This window comes from Salvelinus fontinalis, chromosome 11 (assembly GCF_029448725.1).
Source record: "Salvelinus fontinalis isolate EN_2023a chromosome 11, ASM2944872v1, whole genome shotgun sequence".
Lineage (NCBI taxonomy): Eukaryota > Metazoa > Chordata > Actinopteri > Salmoniformes > Salmonidae > Salvelinus > Salvelinus fontinalis.
This window is the reverse complement of record NC_074675.1, coordinates 33,622,758-33,645,957: the sequence shown is the minus strand read 5'-3', so window position 1 is coordinate 33,645,957 and position 23,200 is coordinate 33,622,758. Positions and strand designations below refer to the sequence as shown.

Sequence of the window (23,200 nt, the reverse complement as noted above, 5' to 3'; positions counted from 1 at the left end):
GGAACGCTACATTACAAACAGAGTTTGCCGATCTCTGTATAGCCAGGTATAAGGGGGGGTGGGACTATCATTCAAAACGGGTGTGTGTGTGTTGGTGTGTGTCAGGTGTAGAGAGATATTTCATAAGGTGGGAGCGTGTAAGTGTGTGTTGTCATGCCCTCTTTGTTTGTGCGTGTGTGTAGGTTGGGGGACGAGGCAGAACAGGGGGGGGGGGGGGGGGGGGTGTTAGACAGCGTTCTCCTCACTAGGGGGCTCAGCATTGGGGGGTTCCAGAAGAGTCTGTTGAACTGTTGGTGAAAGAGAGGAGAGATGAAACTGATGGTTATAAACCTGATCACAAACTGCAACTTCTTTTTTTTATATATAAACTACCGTTAAAAAGTTTGGGGTCACTTAGAAATGCACTTGTTTATGAAAGAAAAGCACATTTTTTTGTCCACTAAAATAACATCAAATTGATCAGAAATACAGTGTAGACATTGTTAATGTCGTAAATAACTATTGTAGCTGTAAACGGCAGATTTTATATGGAATATCTACATAGGCGTACAGAGGCCCATTATCAGCAACCAACACTCCTGTGTTCCAATGGCATGTTGTGTTAGCTAATCCAAGTATTTCATTTTAAAAGGCTAATTAATCATTAGAAAACCCTTTTGCAATTATGTTAGCACAGCTGAAAACTGTTGTCCTGATTAAAGAAGCAATAACACTGGCCTTCTTTAGACTAGTTGAGTATCTGGAGCATCAGCATTTGTGGGTTTGATTACAGGCTCAAAATGGCCAGAAACAAAGAACTTTCTTCTGAAACTCGTCCATCTATTCTTGTTCTGAGAAATGAAGGCTATTCCATGCGAGAAAATGCCAAGAAACTGAAGATCTCGTACAACGCTGTGTACTACTCCCTTCACAGAACAGCGTAAACTGGCTCTAACCAGAATAGAAAGAGGAGTGGGAGGCCCCGGTGCACAACTGTGCAAGAGGACAAGTACATTAGAGTGTCTAGATTGAGAAACAGACGCCTCACAAGTCCTCAACTGGCAGCTTCATTAAATAGTACCCGCAAAACACCAGTCTCAACGTCAGCAGTGAAGAGGCGACTCCGGGATGCTGGCCTTCCAGGCAGAGCTCCTCTGTTCAGTGTCAGTGTTCTTTTGCCCATCTTAATCTTTTCTTTTTATTGGCCAGTCTGAGATATGGCTTTTTCTTTGCAACTCTGCCTAGAAGGCCAGCATCCCGGAGTCGCCTCTTCACTGTTGACAACCGCTCGCTTAACCCAGAAGCACCAAAGTGTCAGAGGAAATACTGTTGAACTTGCAGGCGCCCGGCCCGCCACAAGGAGTGGCTAGAGTGCGATGAGCCAAGTAAAGCCCCCCCGGCCAAACCCTCACCTATCCCGGACATCGCCCTATGAGACTCCCAGTCACAGGGATCGTACCCCAGGCTGTAGTGATGCCGCAACACTGTGATGCAGTGACTTAGACCGCTGCGCCAAACGGTAGGGCCCACAAACTGAAACCTCTAAAGCTTAATAATGCCTTCATAAACTTTTACAACCAGAACCAGCCCTATGACCATTTTCAATTGGCGGTCATTTTATCTACTCTAATCTACTTCATTTGAAGTGAAGTCAAATAGGCTGCATATTGTCCAAACACAAAGATCACTTCTTCTCATGTATTCCATTATAAGAAAGGTGTTTGTCATATATGGTATAAGTTCCGGGGTAAGGAAAACCTTTCTCTCACTTTTCTTTTGTCTCCTTTTCTCACCAGATTGGAGACATCCCAGAGTATTGAGTTGCCAAACAAAACACGAGTTCCTCCCCCTCCATCTCCCTCCCACTTCCTCCCTCCCCATCTCCCTGGCAGACCCTTTTAACTGGAGAGAATACAGTTTCGTATTTCACTCTTGTGTCAACCAACAACACCGCAAAACTATCCATACTCACCGGCGAGGGAGCAACGCGTCATTGGGTGAGTCAGTGAAACCGGATAGCATTTTTAGGACTATAATTTCATCCTCATATTGTAACCTACAATATGTGTCTCCACACACGTAGGCCTAAGCTGTTGATGGATTTAAGGTCGTTTTAATTGAGCTCAGATTCTCAGTTTGTCAGCGTCAAAGTAGCCTGTCATTTCGATCATTTGTGCGTTATTAAAAAAGCATTCTGCCCAAGTCTCCAGTCATGTAAAATTATTTTGAACTGCATGAAATACGTTTATAAAAGGCCACATTTTTCCCGGACCCGAGGCTACTACAATGTTCCCCATGTGTGCAACTTCTGTAAGTACCTCTACTCTACTGCTTTGTGTCACTACGCAAATGTGATGATATGCATGAAATTATTTATTATAAAGGTTTCTCTCATGCGTTCCGGTACCTCAGAGCTCCCCAGGTCACCCCCCTCTCTCTCTCGCTCACTTTTTGTTTCCCGGCACCTCCCGATTTACAAATGAAGCACTGCCCGTCCCACTTTGCGTTAGAAGTTAAGAACGAGAAAGTGGTATGTAGAAATAATGGCGCTCAAATTGAAAATCATTCCACAAAATAATGAGGATTTCCATCAGCCTAATCAAGGTGTCGATTACATCTCACATTCCAGAGTTCAAACTTGTAAACAAGGATGTATGGGATTTCTCGTAACGCCACTCCGTGCAGCCAATGGCAATGTCCGCTTTAGGTATAATGCCAGAAGAGCCGCTTGTGGATTTGTCAGCTCTAACGCAGTTCCACCTCTGACCCCGCAAAAACAACCGCTATGCAAATGTGGGCTAAAGCGGATCTGATTGAATAGAGCTCTAGCTCTCTATGGGTGGTTACCTTGTGGTTCTGTGGCCACCACAGCGTCCGGGTTATCAGTCTTCACCAGTTCTGCATTCAGGCTCTCTGTGATGGGAGGAGACAACAGTCTGAGATCATCTCACATCTAGATTATTATAACTAATTCATGATTAAATATGAAAGTATTATTATCTCTAGATTATAGATGACAATTTTCCCAGCTGGTCACTTACGTTGTATGCTGAAGCAGAACTTCTTCTTCTGGTAGGAGATGTAGCTCGTAACCGCGCCAACCAGCGCCACGCCAACGGCACTGACGATCCCTGCGATGGTTCCGGTCTCCGCCATGGTGTCTGGAACGAAGGGAGAACACAGAGAGAGGTATAATTCACAATCAACCATCAATATTAGACACAGACCATGGCCATGTAAATCTTTTTTTTCTCATAGAAATAATGTTGCTGTCAACCAATATTGTTGTTGTTGTCATCATACCATAGTTGTTGTCATCAGCAGTGGATGGGCCACCATTACGTCCACCTATATGGACACATTTGAAAGATGTACTGCGAGGTAGTCTATCACGTTATTTATTAACGCGCATTCATGTGCGTAAATATACAGTATTTACATCTTGTGTCCTGACAAGAGAATCTTTAACAACCCAGATGTAAATATATTTATTTGTCATATTAAAACAAGAGTATCTTCAATAATTCATCATAAGAAATACAAGCAAAGGTCGGAACACAGAAGTCTGTCCTTAAGCTCCTTAAACTCATAATTTCCCAAATCTGAGATCATCACCTTTCCCTTTGTCGGGTTTATAGGTGTTGTCTTTTCCAACGTCAAGCAGATCATCGTCCGAGAAGGATCCACCTAAAAATGTGGGATATAGGATTACATTAACTGGCAACCCTAACCTGACACACCAGGCTCCAAGCCAGGGACGGTCCCCATACAAACAACGCCAATGTATCCAAGGGAAGGTCACCAGAGAGAGGACAAAGTTCAGCAGACGTGGGGTCAACCACAGTATGTAGAGGATAAGTGCTGGTTGCCAGATTTCACCCGGGGAGGAAAAAAGAGAAGATTAGCCTTTGACAAGACCCAGCCGGAGTGAAACTACAGCTACCATCCCCATGCAAGTTGCCAGATATTATGACCACATTGGCAGGAAAGTGGAAGTGGTGCCTTTTTGAGGATGTGGGTTTTGGATATAGACCATCAGTCCTGCTTTGTGCGCAGTACACCCACAGTACAAACATGCCAAGAGGAAGCTTTTAGTAGAGTACGTGTTAAACACATCCAAACAGAGTACCCATCCAAACGCAGTACACACGCTCAGTGTGTGCCCAGTCGATAACTCCCCAGTAGGCCTTGTTAATGGTGTGAGAGAGAGAGAGAGAGATTGGGGGGATAGAGAGATGGATAAATGGAGATGGAGAGGCAGAAAGTGAGAGACAGAGAGACAGGGAGAAATAAAGAGAGAGAGAGACAGGCATAAAAGATAGAGAGATGTGACATAAAGACAGGACAGATATATTATTAAAGAGAGGAATGAGGTTAAATTGAACTCGGTATTATTCAAGAAGGTTTATCCAAAAAAGCTAGTACCCAGCCCAGTAGACAGAGGCAGGACAGGCACAGTAAAGTTTAGTTTGGTCAGGTAGACCATGTTGGTTAGGGTAGGCACGGTATAGGGTAGGTCAGGCAGGGTTCTTACCCCCATTCCCCCCTCTGTTGTTGGAAGCTCCGGCACCCTTGCCCCCGCCTCCGATACCTTTATCTGACGAGCACATGACACCACATCAACCTTCTGTATACTAATACTATAATAATACTACGGCTCTACTATATTGCTACTGTACTGTACTATTACTACGTTACAGTACTATAGCCTACACACCATCAACCCCCTGGTACTAAACTAATACTACCACTAATACTACTATTTCTGGTGTCTAGAACATTACTGCGATTGTCCAGCTATACTACTTGCTACTAGACTACAACATTAAAGGCAATATTTTCTCTTCACAGAGAACTCACTCGTGGTAAACGCTGCTCAAATCGGAAATTACCTGCAAATGTCAATTGCACTATAACGCGGATCTTCCCGAGGTCCGGATTGAATCTAGGCTTAGTAAATACCATACTACTTCGCTGCACCTGCGATAACATCTGCAAATCTGCGTACGCGAACAATAAACTTGGATTTGAACAGGGACGGCGTTATGGGCGGATCTTAGGGTACCTGGCCGGCCTTACCGTACCTCCTTGCCGTCCAAATGAAATATAGAGTATTGATAATTTATTTGACCGAGACATGCGCCAACAGAAAGATGACGTGCGTCCAAAATAATTCTAGCGTCCGAACAGTGCACTTTTCTTCAATTTGCAAGTGTCTGAAACAGCGCCCCTCTGTCTTACTATATGTAGACAAACAAAGAAGTGTAATGGGTTCGCACTCAAAAATATGTCGCATAAAGCTTACTTCAATATTATTATTATAGTCAATGGAGCTAAGTTCCCATTGCTGTTCCAAAAGTCTGTAGATAATAATATTTATCAAATAATGTTTTTTTAGTAAGCACTCGTTGTGTAAACTCAATGATATAATTTGTAGGCACCTCGCTTAAGCGGTTGGAGAGGAAGAATTTGAGGGCGTCCAAACCGCCATCGTTTGGAATATTGATATATATATATTATATAGCAATGAGCCATTAAGAGTGACTAACCAGTCTCGATCAATAATAACTGGTCTACTTTGTAGTTTCATTAGAACAAATTCTGTTTTGAATTAAAGATAATTGGACCCACACGCTGAAGGCTTTAAAGCCCGAAACATCCGTGTACGCTATCCCTTGATGCAGTAAAAAAAAAAAAAATACAAATCCCTTTATGGGGAAATTGTAATTGGATTTTATTTTTGAAAACAATCCTTACAAAGATCATGTTAAATATTGGACCAGCTATGTAGACGATTGCTTTATGATCTGGTCGGGTTACGAAATTAAATTAAATGTCTTAACTACATTAACTCTGAAGTACAATCAATTTCATTCGCTATGGAAAATAACATTAAATCTATACATTTCTTAGATGTACTTGATACAAAGAAGGGACAATCTCTAAGTACTACAGTTTACAGAAAATACTATATTGACAGTTGATAGTTATCACCCTCTCCCCCTAAAAAGAGGTTTACCAGTAAGCCAACTTCATAGACTGCGTCGCATCTGTGACACAAATGAATAATATGATAAGACAATCAAATTCTCTTCTTGAGCGTTTCTGCTTGAGAGGATACCCGATTCCTGGCTTGATAAAGCTCGAAAAACAAGTTCAAAGCTTTAACAGAAGCCAGTTACTTAATAAATCCCCACAAAAAAAAGAAACTGTTTCCTGTAAACTATATACTTACTTTCAATAATAGCCGTAATGGCATCGAGTCTTTAACACTGGTACATTATCATCAGACTCCTCCTTAAATTCTGCTTTTTAGAATCTACCTTTATTCACCTGTAAACGATCAAGAAATCTATCAAACGTATTGGTTAAATCAGATGTGGTCAGAGGCATTCGTAAAAGGATGCTTCCCCCTGTAGATCTTCCCATGTACCTCTTGTAGCAACATCAGGAAATGTTCCAACTTTGTATGCCCTCAGACTTCTAGGACCTATGAAAGTAACGTATAACTTGCACGACTAAAGGAGTTGCGTATATGTTACAGTGTTCTTGATTATAATTATATTGGAAAAACATCCCGTGCCTTGAAATTACGTCTTGGAGAACATAAATCCACTATTAGACGTCAAGATATCACCTCGCCAGTTGAGAAACACTTTATAAAACAAAACTTTTTTTTTTTTTATGAATTGCGTTGCGTCGGGATCGAAACAGTTAATCCACCACGTAGAGGAGGTGACTATGACAACAAACTACTCCAAAAAGAAGCCATGTGGATGTATACATTCAATTCTGTCTCTCCGCGCGGTTTAAACGAAGAATTCGATTTCACCTCCTTCCTATATGCCACATTTAGACTGTTATACAAGAACTGTCCATATCATATTTTGCATATCGTTTATGAGTTGTCCCGACATATTGATGAACGCCTTTGCCTGATGTCCTTTGTGGTAGGCTTTTGTGGTAGGCTATCTGATGAATTGATGTGATGTATTTAGGTGAGTGGACACCTGAGGGCGATTGATTTGTGAGTTGCCCGTGCCCGCTCCCATATCCTATAATTCTGTATCTCTTTGTGACTCATTTGTATACAGGTAGACCAGAAATGCGATATCCCTGATTGGCAGATGAATGCAACCTCTGATTAGAAGCACCTGCTGCACAGCTGTTGATCTTTGCAAATGCTGTTTTGAATGAAAGAAATGTGTACCTACACACTGAAGGCTGTTAAAGCCGAAACATCTGTGTACGCTATCCCTGATGCAGTAAATATATATATATATTAATAAATAAAAATTTGAGCGCGAACCCATTACACCTGTTTGTCTGTATTCGCGGGTTTACGCACCAGCCAAGCTTCTGGGAGAACGCGATGGTTCTCTTTTGATTAGTTACTATATGTAGCCCATGTATCTGATGCTGTCTGGCCAGAAAGAGTATGACAGGTCAGTCAGCATCAGATACATGGGCTTTTCGCTACACCCGCAATAACATCTGCTAAACACTTGTATGTGACCACATTTGATTTGATTAACATATAGTAAGACAGAGGGGCGCTGTTTCGCTCGATCGAATGCTTTCTCCGGTGAGATAGTTTCAGCCACTTGCGAATTGAAGGAAAGTTGGCGAATGCGCTGTTCGGATGCATGACTTATTTCGGAAGAATGTGCGAAAATAACCTACTTTTTTACGTGATTTGTTTGACAATCAGATGAAGGCATCATGACTGGATGTGTTCGTGCCAAGCTCGTTCACACATAGGAGGTCCTGTGAAAAAGCGCGCCCCCTCTGGAAATCAAATGCCCGTCCAACTGATTCGTTCTGGTGCCCTGTACCATACCTATTGCAAACCCCCACTATAAGTATGTCAAATACAAATAAATTAACAAAAAAATACAAAACACTTAAATAGACAAATAATAAAATAATAGGTAACCTGCTTGTCCCTTGTTCTTGTCCTTCCCTCCAATGTCGTTTTTGGGGTCCAGAGCATCACTCAGGTCAAACTCATCACCTGCTGCAGGGAAAGGTCACAGGTCAGGAGTCAAAAGTCAAAGGTAGAGTTGCAAAATTACAGTAAATACCCAAGTTTTCGTGCTTATTCTCTCCTTATTCTGGGAATCTTCCAACCGGGATTTCTGGAAAACCAGGAAATGTGGAGAAAATTTGTCACAAAGGTGAGCCTGAACAAACCACTGCTACGATGCGTTAGGGCATCTAGCACACCTCACCCGAGAGGAAACCACTGCAGTAGTGACTTCTGTTAGCCTGGTCCAAGATCTGTTTGTGCTCTTGCCAATTCCATTGCTGTCATTGTCAAGCCAAACATGCACTTAGGCTACAATTATGTCACAATATACCAAGCATTCCAGAAATAGAGCAATATACAACAAGCTGTTGTATACAACAAATAGACAAACTTACAATGACCACAAATAAGGACAACGAGACATTTTGGGATTGAATACATACTAAATAGGTCCAAAGGTCATTCAAAGGTCAAATTGTTGTTTGGTCACTTGGTTGCATTCCAGAATGTGACAGAGTTCTATGGCTCAAAAGCCCAACAGTGAAAGAAGATACTGACTCAAAACACAATATTTACACACACAACAACATGTGTGACAACAGATGACAAACAACAACAACATGAAAACAACATGGCGTGTGTGTCTATAGTGTGTCTACAATGGTGTGCTATAGGAGAACAAGATGTAACTGATGCAGACAAGATACCACTATAACGTGTGTGAATATAGACATGGAGTGTGTTCCAATAATCTCCACTCGCTTCCTTTCCTCATCTCCTCTCCCCCATTATAACCATTAGGAGTTGTCATCTGTCCGGTCCAATCAGACCAGTGTTCATGAGGCAAAGCAGAAACCGGGAACAAGGAAGCTAGTTTAGACCAGAGCCATTGATATTGTATAGAGATTTTGGCAAACTAGCCTCCATGTTGGATCCAAACATTCCATGCCATTAACGTTCTAATATGCATTCTAATGAGAATGGTGTCAAAACGGTGCCTATACAAATTCTAAAATCTAAAACGGAGTTTGCCAAACTCTGTATATCTACACCTCTGTTTCAGACTGATGGGACATAGTCTGACAAGAGGCCTACGTCACCCACAAGCAGCGCTGGTCTTTCGAACCAACCGTGCAGATGGGATGATGATGTGCGACAACGGGAATACACACGTATATTGACGCTGATACATCTGAAATGGCACCCTGTTCCCCACATCTGGGCCTGGTCAAAAGTAGTGCGCTATATAGGGAACAGGGTGCCATTTGGTACACACAAGCAAGATGTGAAAACGGACGGGAGGGTGGGATGGTGGTTCTAAGACCTGGGTTCAAACGCTATTCAAAATCGTTTGAAATACTTTATCGGTGCTTGTTTTGAGCTCGCCTAGCTTAATGGACCAATAGAATAGTCAGAAGACTGCAAGCTCCCGCCCATCTGGCACTTAGGCAGGCTCAAAGTATTTACGTTTTGAAGCGTTTCAAATAGTATTTGAACCCACGTCTGTTCGTTAAGTGGTAGCGGTACCAACCGGGCTGGGGCCTAGGTGGGTTACGGGGGCCCTTGGTGGCGCGTGGGAGCAGGCCCGGGCGGAGGCCGGGCCCAAAGTCAAAATCAGCCTGGGTGTCATCTGTTAGTGTAGTGAGTGCTCAGGAATTAGTATAGCCTAGTTAGCATTCAGTCTGGTTTAACAAGGCTTAGGACCAGATTCAATCCAGAGCGTGGAAGATTTGGCTATAGCGTGATTGGAATTTAAAGGCAATGTTTCTGCGTTCATAGGGACTGCATTCAAAGTAAACGCTGCATATGCCGGCTCAATCGGAAATCCCCTTTAAATGTAAATCACACGATAACGTGGCTCTTCCACGCTCTGGATTGAATCTAGCCCTTCGTTTAAGTGGTGTTAGGACAAGTTCTGTACAGATCTGTTAGTGTTGTGATCACTCTAGGGATAGCTAGTAGGGTTAATGGAATCCCATACAGTACTATAGTAGAGATGCTTGTGAGTTGTAGCGGATTTAGCTAGAGATGATCTGAGAATAGTATGGTGACTGCAAATGTACATACACGTTAATACCACAACATCAGAGGAGGCTGGTGGGAGGAGCTATAGGAGGATGGGCTCATTGTAATGGCTGGAATGGAATCAATGGAATGGTACCAAACATCAAACACACAAAAACAACGTATCTGACTCTGTTCCATCTATTATATTCCAGCCATTACATCGAGCCCGTCCTCCGATAGCTCATCCCACCAGCCTCTTCTGCACAACATAAACACGAGGTGCAAGGCCAAGACTATGACTAACAAATAAGGGACAGCCTTTTTCACAAGAGAGATACAGACATACATGTGTTGATGGTACCGTGCTATCTTATAGCAGTGGTTCTCAAAACGGTTTGTGTGTAGTGATCCATCTTAAGCATTGTCTAGACGTTGTTGTCAATAGTTTACCCATCAACTGTTCCAGCTGACTCAAACCCGAGACTGTATTTTGCTTATAATCAATTTCTATTGACAAGCGGTATTGGCTGACTCTACACTACGCGACTCGACTGCGGCCATTGCATTTGCTAAGTACACCACCTGTCTTCTACATAGCCTACGTGTGAGTCACTTAGGGTAAAAGCCTCTCCTAAACGAGAGACTTAATGCATGCGGGTTTAGTAAGCAGGCCGTTGCAGGGATTTCTCCATTCACGTGCTAAGTGTAAAGGGTCTGATTAGAAAGCCTGTATTTTATGGTGGTTTCTTCCCTCATGTCTCACCTGGTTTGGGTTTGGGTTTGAGCGGGGCCTTGGTTGCTGGGACTTTAGGAGGAACCTTAGAAGGAGCTTTGGTGGTGGTAATCTTGTCCCCCTCTCCAAAGAAGTCTGACAGGTCCAGGTCTGAAGAACACAACATCAAAATGACCGTAGTCAGTACCGTCAAACCATGGCTAGATTGGATACACGTCAAGACAAAGCCTGTATATGAATTATTATTGCCTACCTGCTTAAGAGATTATTTACCTGCTATGTGCCCGTACACCTATAGGTCTTTGTCATTTGTCTAAATTTGCACTAGGAATTATTTTCATGCATGTGGTAAGTAGCCCTTTAGTACATACGGTGCCTTCAGAAAGTATTCACACAGAGATGAGCCAAGGGACCAAATTCAGGGATAAAACGGGATAAACAAAATGCGCTTGTGGCCATACCAGGTGTACATGTGTGTTCAGGGTCGGGCCTGATTAGTACTGGGAGAGAAAAAATAAGAAAAAGTACGTATTCACACCCCTTAACTTTTTTCACATTTTGTTGCGTTATAAAATTGATTAAATTTAGGTTTTTTTTTTGTCACTGACAGGCCCACAGACAATACCCCATAATGTCAAAATGGAATGATGTTTTTAGACATTGTTATGGCAAGCCTAAATACGTTCAAGAGTAAAAGTCTTGAGTAAAAGTCTCTGTGTGCAATAATAGTGTTTAAAATGATTTTTGAATGACTGCCTCATCTCAGTACCCCACACAAACAATTATCTGTGAATGTAAAACACAGATTCAATCACAAAGGCCAGGGAGGTTTTCCAATGCCTCGCAAAGGGCACCTATTGGTAGATAGGTAAAAAAAAATCATTAAAAGCATGGTGAAGTTATTAATTACACTTTGGATGGTAAAGCAATACATCCAGTCACTACACAAATACAGGCGTGCTTCCTAACTCAGTTGCCGGAGAGCAAGGAAACCACTCAGGGATTTCACCATGAGGACAATAGTGACATTAAAACAGTTACAGAGTTTAAAGGCTGTGATAGGATGGATCAACAGCATTGTAGTTACTCCACAATACTAACCTAAAGGACAGAGTGAAAAGAATGAAGCGTGTACAGAATAAAAATATACAAAAATGTGCATCCTGTTTGCAATAAGACATTAAAGTAAAATTGCAAAAAATGTGTCAAAGAAATTAACTTTATGTCCCGAATACGCTGGGAGACAAATGTACTTTTCAGCAGGAGAATAACCTAAAACACAAGGTCAAATCTACACTGGAGTTGCTTACCAAGACGACATTTAATGTTCCTGAGTGGCCTAGTTCAAGTTTGGACCTAAATCGACTTGAAAATCTTTGGCAAGACTTGAAAATGGCTGTCTAGCAATGATCAATAACTAACTTGACTGAGCTTGAAGATTTTTTTAAATAAAAATGTACAAATGCTGTACAATCCAGGTGTGCAAAGCTCTTAAGAGACTTACCCAGAAAGACTCACAGCTGTAATCGCTGCTAAAGGTGATTCTAACATGTATTGACTCAAGGTTGTGAATACTTAAGTAAATTATATATTTCTGTATTTCATTTTCAATAAATGTGCTAATATTTCTAAAAACATGTTTTCACTTTGTCATTATGCGGTATTGTGTGTAGATGGGTGAGAAAAATATATATTTAATCCATTTTGAATTCAGGCTGTAACACAACAAAATGTGGAATAAGTCAAGGGGTAGGCACCGTAGCTACAGTAGAGGGTAAAAGTATTTTTAAATATATGGATTCAAAGTACTTTTTGGCATGTTTAAACCATAGATTATTGTGATTACTAAGAAGCGGTATGTGTTAATTGTAAAGGTGGCCAAGGTGCTGGGGATCAGAAGTGCCAGTGCAAGGGAGTAGTCCAGGGGGTGTCGTATGCTGAGACGGTGAAGAAAGTAGAGGAAGAGGGGTCAAGGGGGAAAGATCCTGAGAGGATCCGTGTAAGTAAGTGGATCTGTGCCAGCAAAGAGGGATAGGCCAACAAGTGATATATGCTTCAGTAAGATTGGCTTCTTAGCATTCATAGCAACGGTTATCAACTGTACTGCAGGGATGGTACGAGATTTGTTTATTTTTTCCCCCATTTTCCCTTTCGCCTTCTTTAAATGTCTTTATTTTATTTGGTGCCGCAAATTATAATGTGTTTACCCGAGTCCAGTTGGTGGCGGTAATGCAACATATATTGCATGCCAACCTCCGTAAAACCTCATAGAAGAAGACGTTGACTTTGCAAGTCTGCACTTTTTAAAATAAACAAAGTCATTTTATAGCTATTTATTTCTCAGTTCCTCTTTTAATGCCTTTTAGATGAGAAGGTATTGGCCAGCTTGTCACATTTGCTGTCAGAATTGGGATTAGCCCCAATCCTTTGGGGTGACCTATGGTTTTAAAAGTTTTTTTTTTAGAAGACTGAGGTTCCAGGATGGACTGAATTAACAGCCGGTGATAGTGGCCTCGAGCAGATACAGTCCTGAGGATGCAGACCAGCAGCAGAGGAGGTCAACTAACCACAGTGGTGCAAGTGTTCCGTTGGAGGAGAGTCCAGGATGGGCGGGAGTAGACGGTTGCTCAGCCCTGAGGAGAGCAGCGGAGCGTGGTATAGGAGAGCACCGGTTCAGGTGTATTCCATTCATTCAGTATGCACAATAGCAAGGTGAAGGTTGGAAGGTAATTCAATTAAAGTGAACTCAATGGCAACTACACTGGTGGCTGTTTCTCTGCCTGTCTCACCGATTCAAGCTTTGTGAAACTGGACAAGGAAGAAATGTGAGGGAGACCCGTTCACTAAGTACTAAATTACTCTTTTTAAACATATGGATTCAAAGTATTTATTGACATCATGCAATGTTATTTATGCTCTGTTTAAATGCATTCGTTTAAGCCATAACCGGCGCTTTCTGTCACTGCCAACATTTTCTGTTGTATTGCACTGCTCATTGGCACAGGTGCCTCCAATGTGTAACCAGGGCTTGTGTTTTCTTGAAAAGGTTTTTTCCTGACCGTGAGAGAGCCATTTGTTTTAGCCAGCAGTCATGTGCGTTTACTTTGTAACGACCCAGCGACACTACAGCCACCGGGCGTCCGCCATTGCCATCAGCCATCAAGGGAATTCTTCCTTTGAACTCAACGAAAGCTGCTGTGCTGCCCGTGTTGCGCTCACGTTGCGTCACGTGCGATGGCAGCGTCCAAGCTCAGGAATGGCCGAGGTTCAATTCTCGATGTGTTCATTCTATATTGTGAATTGAAATAATGAGGGGGAAAAAAACGCTCTGTGTAGCAGGTGGAGCGTCACATTGACGCGGCGCTGAGGGCAAAGCAACGCGAAATCAGCCGTTTTTAAGAAGTACTTTTAAGACTATTTCTCAGTTCCTCTTTTATGCCTTTTAGATGACACGGTATCAGCCAGCTTGTCACACACTTTATCTGCATTAGGCTGATATAGGGAGAATTGGAAGTAGATGCTGCTTATTCTAATATTAGAACCTTATATAATCATTAGCAGAAAATACACTACATCTTTATTAGTAGTCTTTCAAGTGGTCAATACCAGCTTTAACGCCTACCAATTTAATAAATGGTAATAAATTAGGAGCATTGTGTTTACTCATGTAAGCCCAGTGTCTACGGTACAGGCAGATATAATCAATAACAGAGAAAGTCCATATCTAGATGAATCAGTGAATCTGGGATCGTTTACCTGCTCCCGATGGAACCGGTTTGGGTTTCGGTGTGGCTGCTGCTGCTGAGGAGAAGAGAACAATGTTACACAGAATGTATAGCTTCGTCCTCAAATACTGGAAATCAGGGTTAGAATTCAGTCAATTCAGGAAGTAAACTGACATTTCAAATGCAGTTATCCTCAATGCGTCTGTATGAGAAACAATTGGAATGTCAGTTTACTTCCTGAATTGGCTGAATTGAAATGGAATGGACCCAAACCCTGTTAGATAAACATTGTCAGCTGAATGCATTGTCCATGACTTCGTCGTAATAAATGTATGATTCCATAGACCTAAAGCATGAATCCAGGTTTTGCCAGAAATAGACAGCAGCAAGTCTAAAGCATTTGAATACTGTATATTTTACCGTCATATTGTCTTTCTGTACTCACGTGCTTTAGTGACATCGCCGTCATCCAAGGCATCAGACAGGTCTAAGTCACCAAAATCCTGGGACAGGACTGCAATACAGGAAGGGTGGAAGGAAGGGAGGGAGAAGAGTGAGGATTTTTACACAATCCATTGCAGCGAAAAGGACAGGAACTTTGCTCTAGTCACCCTCCCTGTACATGTGACCATTAAACAATCCCCAATCCCCAATCCCCAACAAACCCCAAGTCCCACATCAGTGATTCCGCTACTATATCTACAACAATGCGTTCCAATCGTTCCAAACTACAGCCATAATAATGGTGCGGTAGTATATAACATGTGCACAACACATTAGTTCTGAGTCCAACGACACTACCAACCATACATGGGTTCAAATACTATTTGAAATCTCTCAACTACATTGAGCGTTTGCACTAGCCTGCCTGGAGTGCCAGACGAGGCAGGGTTTTAACAGGTACGTTCAATAGTTCAGATAAAGTACTTGAAATGATATCAAATAGCATTTGAACCCAGGTCTGCAGCCGACCCATCTTTCTTTGCAGTGTAGTGAAGAATGCCTTGCGTTCTGTCAGATCTAGATATCAACTGAGGTGACTGGCTCTGGTCAAAAGTAGTACATGTTAAAGGTAATAGGGTGTCATTTGCGACACAACCCATGACAGACTCCAATGCATTCCTCCTGCACATGGGACAGAATAGCTTTTGTGTCCATGTGGTGACACACACACACACGTCTTTTTCAAGTTTTTCTTGCGACAATGAGTGACCGATGAAAGATCTCAAAAGGCCCATAAGCGGTTTTCAAAAGGCCCTCCAACAAAATAAATTGGGACGTTTTCAATCAGGGCAGATACAATCTGTGTGTCTCATTATCATCAGACGGGTCAAAGGTTATCTCTAGCAGGGCTAAGTGGAAGTAGGATGAAGCTGTCCCTCTACTGATCTAAGGTCTGTTCATAATTGTGCACCCTAATGGTGCTGGGTTAGGCTTCAGGGAATAACAAGATGATCCTAGATCTGTGTCTACAGGCACCCTACCCTTCTAAACACTTACAGTGCAATTTACGCAATGATCGTTATGAAACTGCTGCAGTTCCTGTGTGTTTATTAGTGAAATTCATTAGGAGACATGTTAGCGTAAGGTTAGCATCCTATTTCTAATAATATCTGTAAGGGTCAGAGAGCAGCATTCTACACTGGTCTGAGAAGGGAACTATCCTAGCACACACACACACGCACACGCACACAAACACACACACACACACACACACACACACACACACACACACACACACACACACACACACACACACACACACACACACACACACACACACACACACACACACACACACACACACACACACACACACACACACACACTGGTCTGAGAGAGGAAGCAGAAACACAGACTCAGCTAACCCTACTAGCCAAGTACTGAAGGCTCGACCTTTAGACCAAGAATAATGTTGGTCAACCCAGAACTAAAGTCTTGTGTAATTTGTCAGCAGCTCGATTAAGTCCGAGGTCTATACTGTATGTGCTCCACCCTCTCTCGTTGCAAGGCGCACCCTCTCTCCTCCCCTTCGGAAATTAGAAAGATGCTTAGCACCAAGAACACAGAGGAGCCACACTTGCCTAGTTACGCACACTCACATGCATGCACACGCACACGGCTGCCCTCTCCCTGTCCCTTCTGAGATCTGGCAGGCAACTTGTGGGTGACACTGGACGGTAACACTAAAAATAGATTCAAGGCTAAAAAGACCACTGTCTATGTGACTGCAGGCCAGGCTGGGTCACCATGCACCTCTGCAACACAGCCATGGTTCAATTACTAATGAGGCCCTAACTGATAATATGACTTTCATTGTTGCATTTTCTTAGCTATGGCTATTGCTATTAGTATGCTATAACATAGCTCTATTACTATTGCTACGCTATCATTATTTATAGGACTTATAGCTATGTAGGCTATCTCCCACCCGGGTAGTAAGGATATTTGTCCTGCTCTGCTATAGAGGAGAAAAGCCATTTGAAATTATGTAGATTGATTCTGCGTTCCAGAATTCCTACGACAATCTACATAATTTCAAATGGCTTTTCTCCTCTATAGCAGGGCAGGACAAATATCCTTACCGGGATTCCATGCGAGCTTGGTGACGACCTCAAAAACAACCACATGACTTCTGACCATCGCCCTCGCACCCGTGCGACGCGATCATGCGTATAGACGTTCTTCAAACGCCGATGAAGGCTTGTCCAGCGAACGCAATCGTTTGACCTCCGCTGCTATTTGAAGCCAATTACCCCCCCCCCCCCCACATGGATCTTGTGCATAACAACTAGTTACTTTCTACATCCTAGCCATCAACAGTCATCTCTATACCATAGCAGTTAATTAGCTGTAATTTCTCAGGTCAACACTGAATTCACAATACGAACAGTTGTCTATAGAGACCTGTTTGGATCCCCAGCTGGTGAGTAACAAAGTGAATAAATAATCGATTCCTCTGTTCATTGACGAACACCACATGGCTCTGTCTCACTGCCGGTCTATGGGGTTGATCTTATTACTCTTCATTAAGTCTGTGGCAGGGTGTAACACAACCCAAAAAGAAAGCTGACACGCACGCATGTATGTTCTCATGCACACACACCCCTCTCCGTCTCCACAGACCCACCGCACGCACCCTTCCCTCTCCTCCTCCACAGACACGCACACACAACCCAGACAGCTCTCTTTTTCTCTCTGTCACACACACACTCACACACAACCCATCATCTCCCTCTCCCGAAGAAAAGACTGCAGCTAAGGTTATGCCCCCCCCCTCCTTTCCTCCCTCTCTACCCCCTCCTTCATCCCCTCATCCCACAATCCAAACCCCTCTAGCTAAAATTAGCTAAATACGCACTAATCTGTGAAGGGTGGCAGAGCTGACAGACTGAACTTTAAACTAGAGATCGACCGATTATTCGGAATGGCCGATTAATTAGGGCCGATTTCAAGTTTTCACAACAATCGGAAATCGGTTTGGCCGTTTTTTTTTTTTTTACACCTTTATTTAACTAGGCAAGTCAGTTAAGAACACATTTTTATTTTCAATGACGGCCTACCGGGGAACAGTGGGTCAACTGCCTTGTTCAGGGGCAGAACGACAGATTTTTACCTTGTCAGCTCAGGGATTCAATCTTGCAACCTTACGGTTAACTAGTCCAACACTCTAACCACCTGCTTTACATTGCACTCCACGAGGAGCCTGCCTGTTACGCGAATGCAGTAAGAAACCAAGGTAAGTTGCTAGCTAGCATTAAACTTATCTTATAAAAAACAATCAATCAATCATAATCACTAGTTAACTACACATGGTTGATGATATTACTAGTTTATCTAGCGTGTCCAGCATTGCATATAATCGATGCGGTGCGCATTCGCGAATAAGGACTGTCGTTGCTCCAACGTGTACCTAACCATAAACATCAATGCTTTTCTTAAAATCAATGCACAAGTATATATTTTTAAACCTGCATATTTAGTTAACATTGCCTGCTAACATGAATTTATTTTAACTAGGGAAAATGTGTCACTTCTCTTGCAACAGAGTCAGGGTATATGCAGCAGTTTGGGCCACCTGGCTCGTTGTGAACTGTGTGAAGACTATTTCTTCCTAACGAAGACAGCCAACTTCGCCAAACGGGGGATGATTTAACAAAAGCTCATTTGCGAAAAAAGCACAATCGTTGCATGACTGTACCTAACCATAAACATCAATGCCTTTCTTAAAATCAATACACAGAAGTATATATTTTTAAACCTGCATATTTAGCTAAAAGAAATCCAGGTTAGCAGGCAATATTAACCAGGTGAAATTGTGTCACTTCTCATTGCACGCAGAGTCAGGGTATATGCAACAGTTTGGGCCGCCTGGCTCGTTGCGAACTAATTTGCCAGAATTTGACGTAATTATGACATAACATTGAAGGTTGTGCAATGTCACAGGAATATTTAGACTTATGGATGCCACCCGTTAGATAAAATACGGAACGGTTCCGTATTTCACTGAAAGAATAAACGTTTTGTTTTCGAGATGATCGTTTCCAGATTCGACCATATTAATGACCTAAGGCTCGTATTTCTGTGTGTTATTATGTTATAATTAAGTCTATGATTTGATAGAGCAGTCTGGCTGAGCGGTGGTAGGCACCAGCAGGCTCGTAAGCATTCATTCAAACAGCACTTTCATGCGTTTTGCCAGCAGCTTTGCCAGCAGCTCTTGTTTATGACTTCAAGCCTATCAACTCCCGAGATTAGGCTGGTGTAACCGATGTGAAATGGCTAGCTAGTTAGCGGGATGCGCGCTAATAGCGTTTCAAACGTCACTTGCTCTGAGACTTGGAGTAGTTCTTCCCCTTGCTCTGCAAGGGCCGTGGCTTTTGTAGAGCGATGGATAACGCTGCTTCGAGGGTGGCTGTTGTCGATGTGTTCCTGGTTCGAGCCCAGGTAGGAGCGAGGAGAAGGACGGAAGCTATACTGTTACACTGGCAATACTAAAGTGCCTATAAGAACATCCAATAGTCAAAGGTATATGAAATACAAATAACTGCAACCTAAAACTTCTTACCTGGGAATATTGAAGACTCATGTTAAAAGGAACCACCAGCTTTCATATGTTCTCATGTTCTGAGCAAGGAACTTAAACATTAGCTTTCTTACATAGCACATATTGCACTTTTACTTTCTCCTCCAACACTTTGTTTTTGCATTATTTAAACCAAATTGAACATGTTTCATTATTTATTTGAGGCTAAATTGATTTTATTGATGTATTATATTAAGTTAAAATAAGTGTTCATTCAGTATTGTTGTAATTGTCATTATTACAAATACATTTAAAAAATCGGCTGATTAATTGGTATCGGCTTTTTTTTGGTCCTCCAATAATCGGTATCAGCGTTGAAAAATCATAATCGTGACCTCTACTTTAAACATGCAGGTGTTTGTCCCAAATGGCACCCTATTCCCTACATAGCATAGGGTACCATTTGGGATAGAACATTCAGATCATTAATGCAGTAATAATCTGAATAGAACAGAATAGGACTTGAGGACTCGACAGGTCTCATTGTCTCACAATGACACGCTCAGTGTGAGTGTGTGTGTGTGTGTGTGTGCCTGCGTCTGTGTGGAGGGAGGAAACTGGCACCCTCGAGGTCTGAACCTGCACCTGCCATGATGGAGAGAACGAAAGACACTCCACTCACTGAACGAGACCGTAGCTCCTTAGCTCACAATCTAACCATTCAATCAAAAACCATGCTGTCTTATGAGTGTATCCTAATTGCCTAAGTGATCCACCAAAAAATGTTAACTGGACTATCAATTATTTTCAGACAATCAACATCAATAGTCCGTTTGCATATGTCTTAATTTAATTCATCCATCGTTTGAGATAAACAAAGACAATTTTAACCTTTAAAAATCCATCCATATTACCCCAGAATAACACCTATATCAATCCTGAATATTAGTTCTTATTGTCTTGCCTATAACATGAATTCTATTGATCATACTGACTGCTATGTGACTAGACTGCAACGAAATCAGCATCTCGGGGAACGTTTTTTCACCCCACATCTTCACATAAAGCTTCCTCTTGTTTGATTAATTAGAATATTCACATCGACAAAAGCGTGATTTAGAACGTGATTCATTTTGGTTCTAGAATCAAACATATGGAACATCAGTTCGCAGCCAGACTGGCTGGTCAATATGGCTCTAAGTCCAAACCAGACTAACGTAGCAGGCTACACACAGGCATGACTGGGTAGTTAGGCTAAAACATATTTTAGACCGCAACGCGTAACTATGTAATAACCCTGTCTCGATTGTAGGCTAATGAACTATGCAGCGGTGAGTTGCTGCTGCCCGTGTACCGTTATTCTCTTTAGAATAAAGATAAAGGGCCCACTAGTTACAAACAACAGACCGAGGCAACAAAAAACTGATGAACTATGCAATAGCGTGAACCGCAACAAAGAAGAGAGAGAGGGTTTGGGCGAAACGCTTACCTTTCACAGCTAGCAGCGAGACCACCAGAAAGATCGACCATGCCGAAAATGTGCCCATGTTTGAAATTCGTCCGTCCGGTGTTGTATCGACACTGGTTCTGAAGAGAGTGATACAATAGCTTTACACTGTAACCATAAATCGACGTATATTTTTATCCGTGAGTCTGGTTGCTACAATGTAACAGTTTTTTGCTAGTTTGATCTCAAAAAAAATATTTATTTGGCGGCACCCGTGCGACAGTGGCAAACAGTTTGCTGCAACTGAACCAAAAGTCTGCAGTGCGAATATGGCGCTGTGCGCTGGTGGAGAAACGACGGGGTGGTAGGTTGGCGCAGCAGCACAAGCTACAGCGTGGTGGAATCATACGTTACAACGGCGGTGTAGGGCGGTTCCTTTATGTTATTACAGATGCAGACAGACACACAGACACAGTGGGGATTTAAATCCCGTTATTTTCTATTCCAATGGTGTAAATGCATGTGATTGTGCCATATTACATATTCAGGAATCGCGTGTAGGCTTGTTTTTTAGTGGGTGTGTAATAGACTATGCATGATGTTGAAATTTCATTCGCCTACAGCTATTACAGAGGCAGACAGACGCACACACACACACACAAATGCAGGCAGACAGCAGACAGACAGACAGACACACAGACAGACACACAGACACAGTGGTGATTTAAATCCCGTACCTTATTTCCTATTTCAATGTCGAAAAAGGCCTATGATAGTTCCATATTTCATATTCTGGAAAGGCCTGTAGGCTAGGTTTTTAGTGAGGTTGTGTTGGCTAATAGAGAATTATTTATGATGTTGAACTTTAGTTAGCATCCAGCTATTACAGAGGCAGGCAGACAGACAGACAGAAAGGCAGGCATGCAGACACATTGGTGGTGATATAAATTCCATGTCCCTTTCCAATGGCAAAAAAAGCCAATGCATATTCAGGAATGGCCTCTAGCTTGGTTTTAAATGGTGTGTAATAGACACTGCATGATGTAGAAGTTGAATTGCCCTACAGACTACAGCTGCTGAATGATGTAGAAGTTTAATTACTCTACAGACTACAGCTGCTGAATGATGTAGAAGTTTAATTACTCTACAGACTACAGCTGCTGAATGATGTAGAAGTTTAATTACTCTACAGACTACAGCAGTTGCCGGATGTAGAAGTTGATTTACTCTACAGACTACAGCTGCTGCATGATGTAGAAGTTTAATCACTCTACAGACTACAGCTGCTGCATGATGTAGAAGTTGATTTACTCTACAGACTACAGCTGCTGCATGATGTAGAAGTTTACTCACTCTACAGACTACAGCTGCTGCATGATGTAGAAGTTGATTTACTCTACAGACTACAGCTGCTGCATGATGTAGAAGTTTAATTACTTTACAGCTACAGACTACAGCAGTTGCAGGATGTAGAAGTTGATTTACTCTACAGACTACAGCTGCTGCATGATGTAGAAGTTAAATTACTTTACAGCTACACTCTCCAGCAGCTGCAGGATGTAGACATGTAATTACTTTACAGCTGCAGACTACAGCAGTTGCAGGATGTAGAAGTTGAATTACTCTACAGACTACAGCTGCTGCATGATGTAGACGTTGATTTACTCTACAGACTACAGCTGCTGCAGGATGTAGAAGTGTAATTACTCTACAGACTACAGCAGCTGCAGGATGTAGAAGTTGAATTACTTTACGGACTACAGCAGCCGCAGGATGTAGAAGTGTAATTACTCTACAGACTACAGCAGCTGCATGATATAGAAGTTTAATTACTTTACAGACTACAGCTGCTGCAGGCTGTAGAAGTGTAGCACTTTCCTGCAGTAAAATGACCTAGTGGCCTCATGGGTGTAATGTTATTGTCACGCCCTAACCATAGAGAACCTTTTTATTCCCTATTTTGGTTAGGTCGGGGTGTGACTAGGGTGGGTGATATAGTGCATTTATTGCTATGTTGGCCTGGTATGGCTCCCAATCAGAGGCAGCTGTTTGTTGTTGTCTCTGATTGGGGATCATATTTAGGCAGCCATTTCCCCACTGGTTTTTGTGGGATCTTGTTTCTGTGTAGTTGCCTGTGAGCACTGCTTGAGCTTCACTTTTCGTTTGCTGTTTATTGTTTTTGTGAGTTTCCTTTATTAAACATGTGGAACCCAAATCACACTGCACGTTGGTCTGAGTATATTTACAGTTCGTA

At 42.3% G+C, this 23,200-nt stretch overlaps 1 protein-coding gene across 5 annotated transcripts; it reads right to left on the bottom strand.

The window, feature by feature from the left end:
* Nucleotides 1-203: 203 nt before the first annotated feature.
* Nucleotides 204-21,341, bottom strand: LOC129865601 (CD99 antigen-like protein 2). Of its 5 annotated transcripts, none has more exons than XM_055938502.1 (12): nucleotides 20,989-21,337; nucleotides 14,919-14,987; nucleotides 14,505-14,549; nucleotides 10,779-10,898; nucleotides 9,540-9,638; nucleotides 7,916-7,996; nucleotides 4,514-4,576; nucleotides 3,595-3,666; nucleotides 3,283-3,327; nucleotides 3,021-3,140; nucleotides 2,827-2,892; nucleotides 204-287 (listed from the first exon to the last, which is right to left on the bottom strand). In XM_055938502.1, the coding sequence occupies exons 1-12, from the start codon at nucleotides 21,044-21,046 to the stop codon at nucleotides 226-228; spliced, it is 900 nt and encodes a 299-aa protein (XP_055794477.1). In that variant the 5' UTR covers nucleotides 21,047-21,337; the 3' UTR covers nucleotides 204-225. The 5 variants fall into 5 exon arrangements, with proteins under 5 accessions (XP_055794477.1, XP_055794478.1, XP_055794480.1 ...); XM_055938503.1 differs by having other exon boundaries at nucleotides 212-287; nucleotides 14,505-14,546; nucleotides 20,989-21,341; XM_055938505.1 differs by lacking the exon at nucleotides 9,540-9,638 and having other exon boundaries at nucleotides 212-287.
* Nucleotides 21,342-23,200: the final 1,859 nt, after the last annotated feature.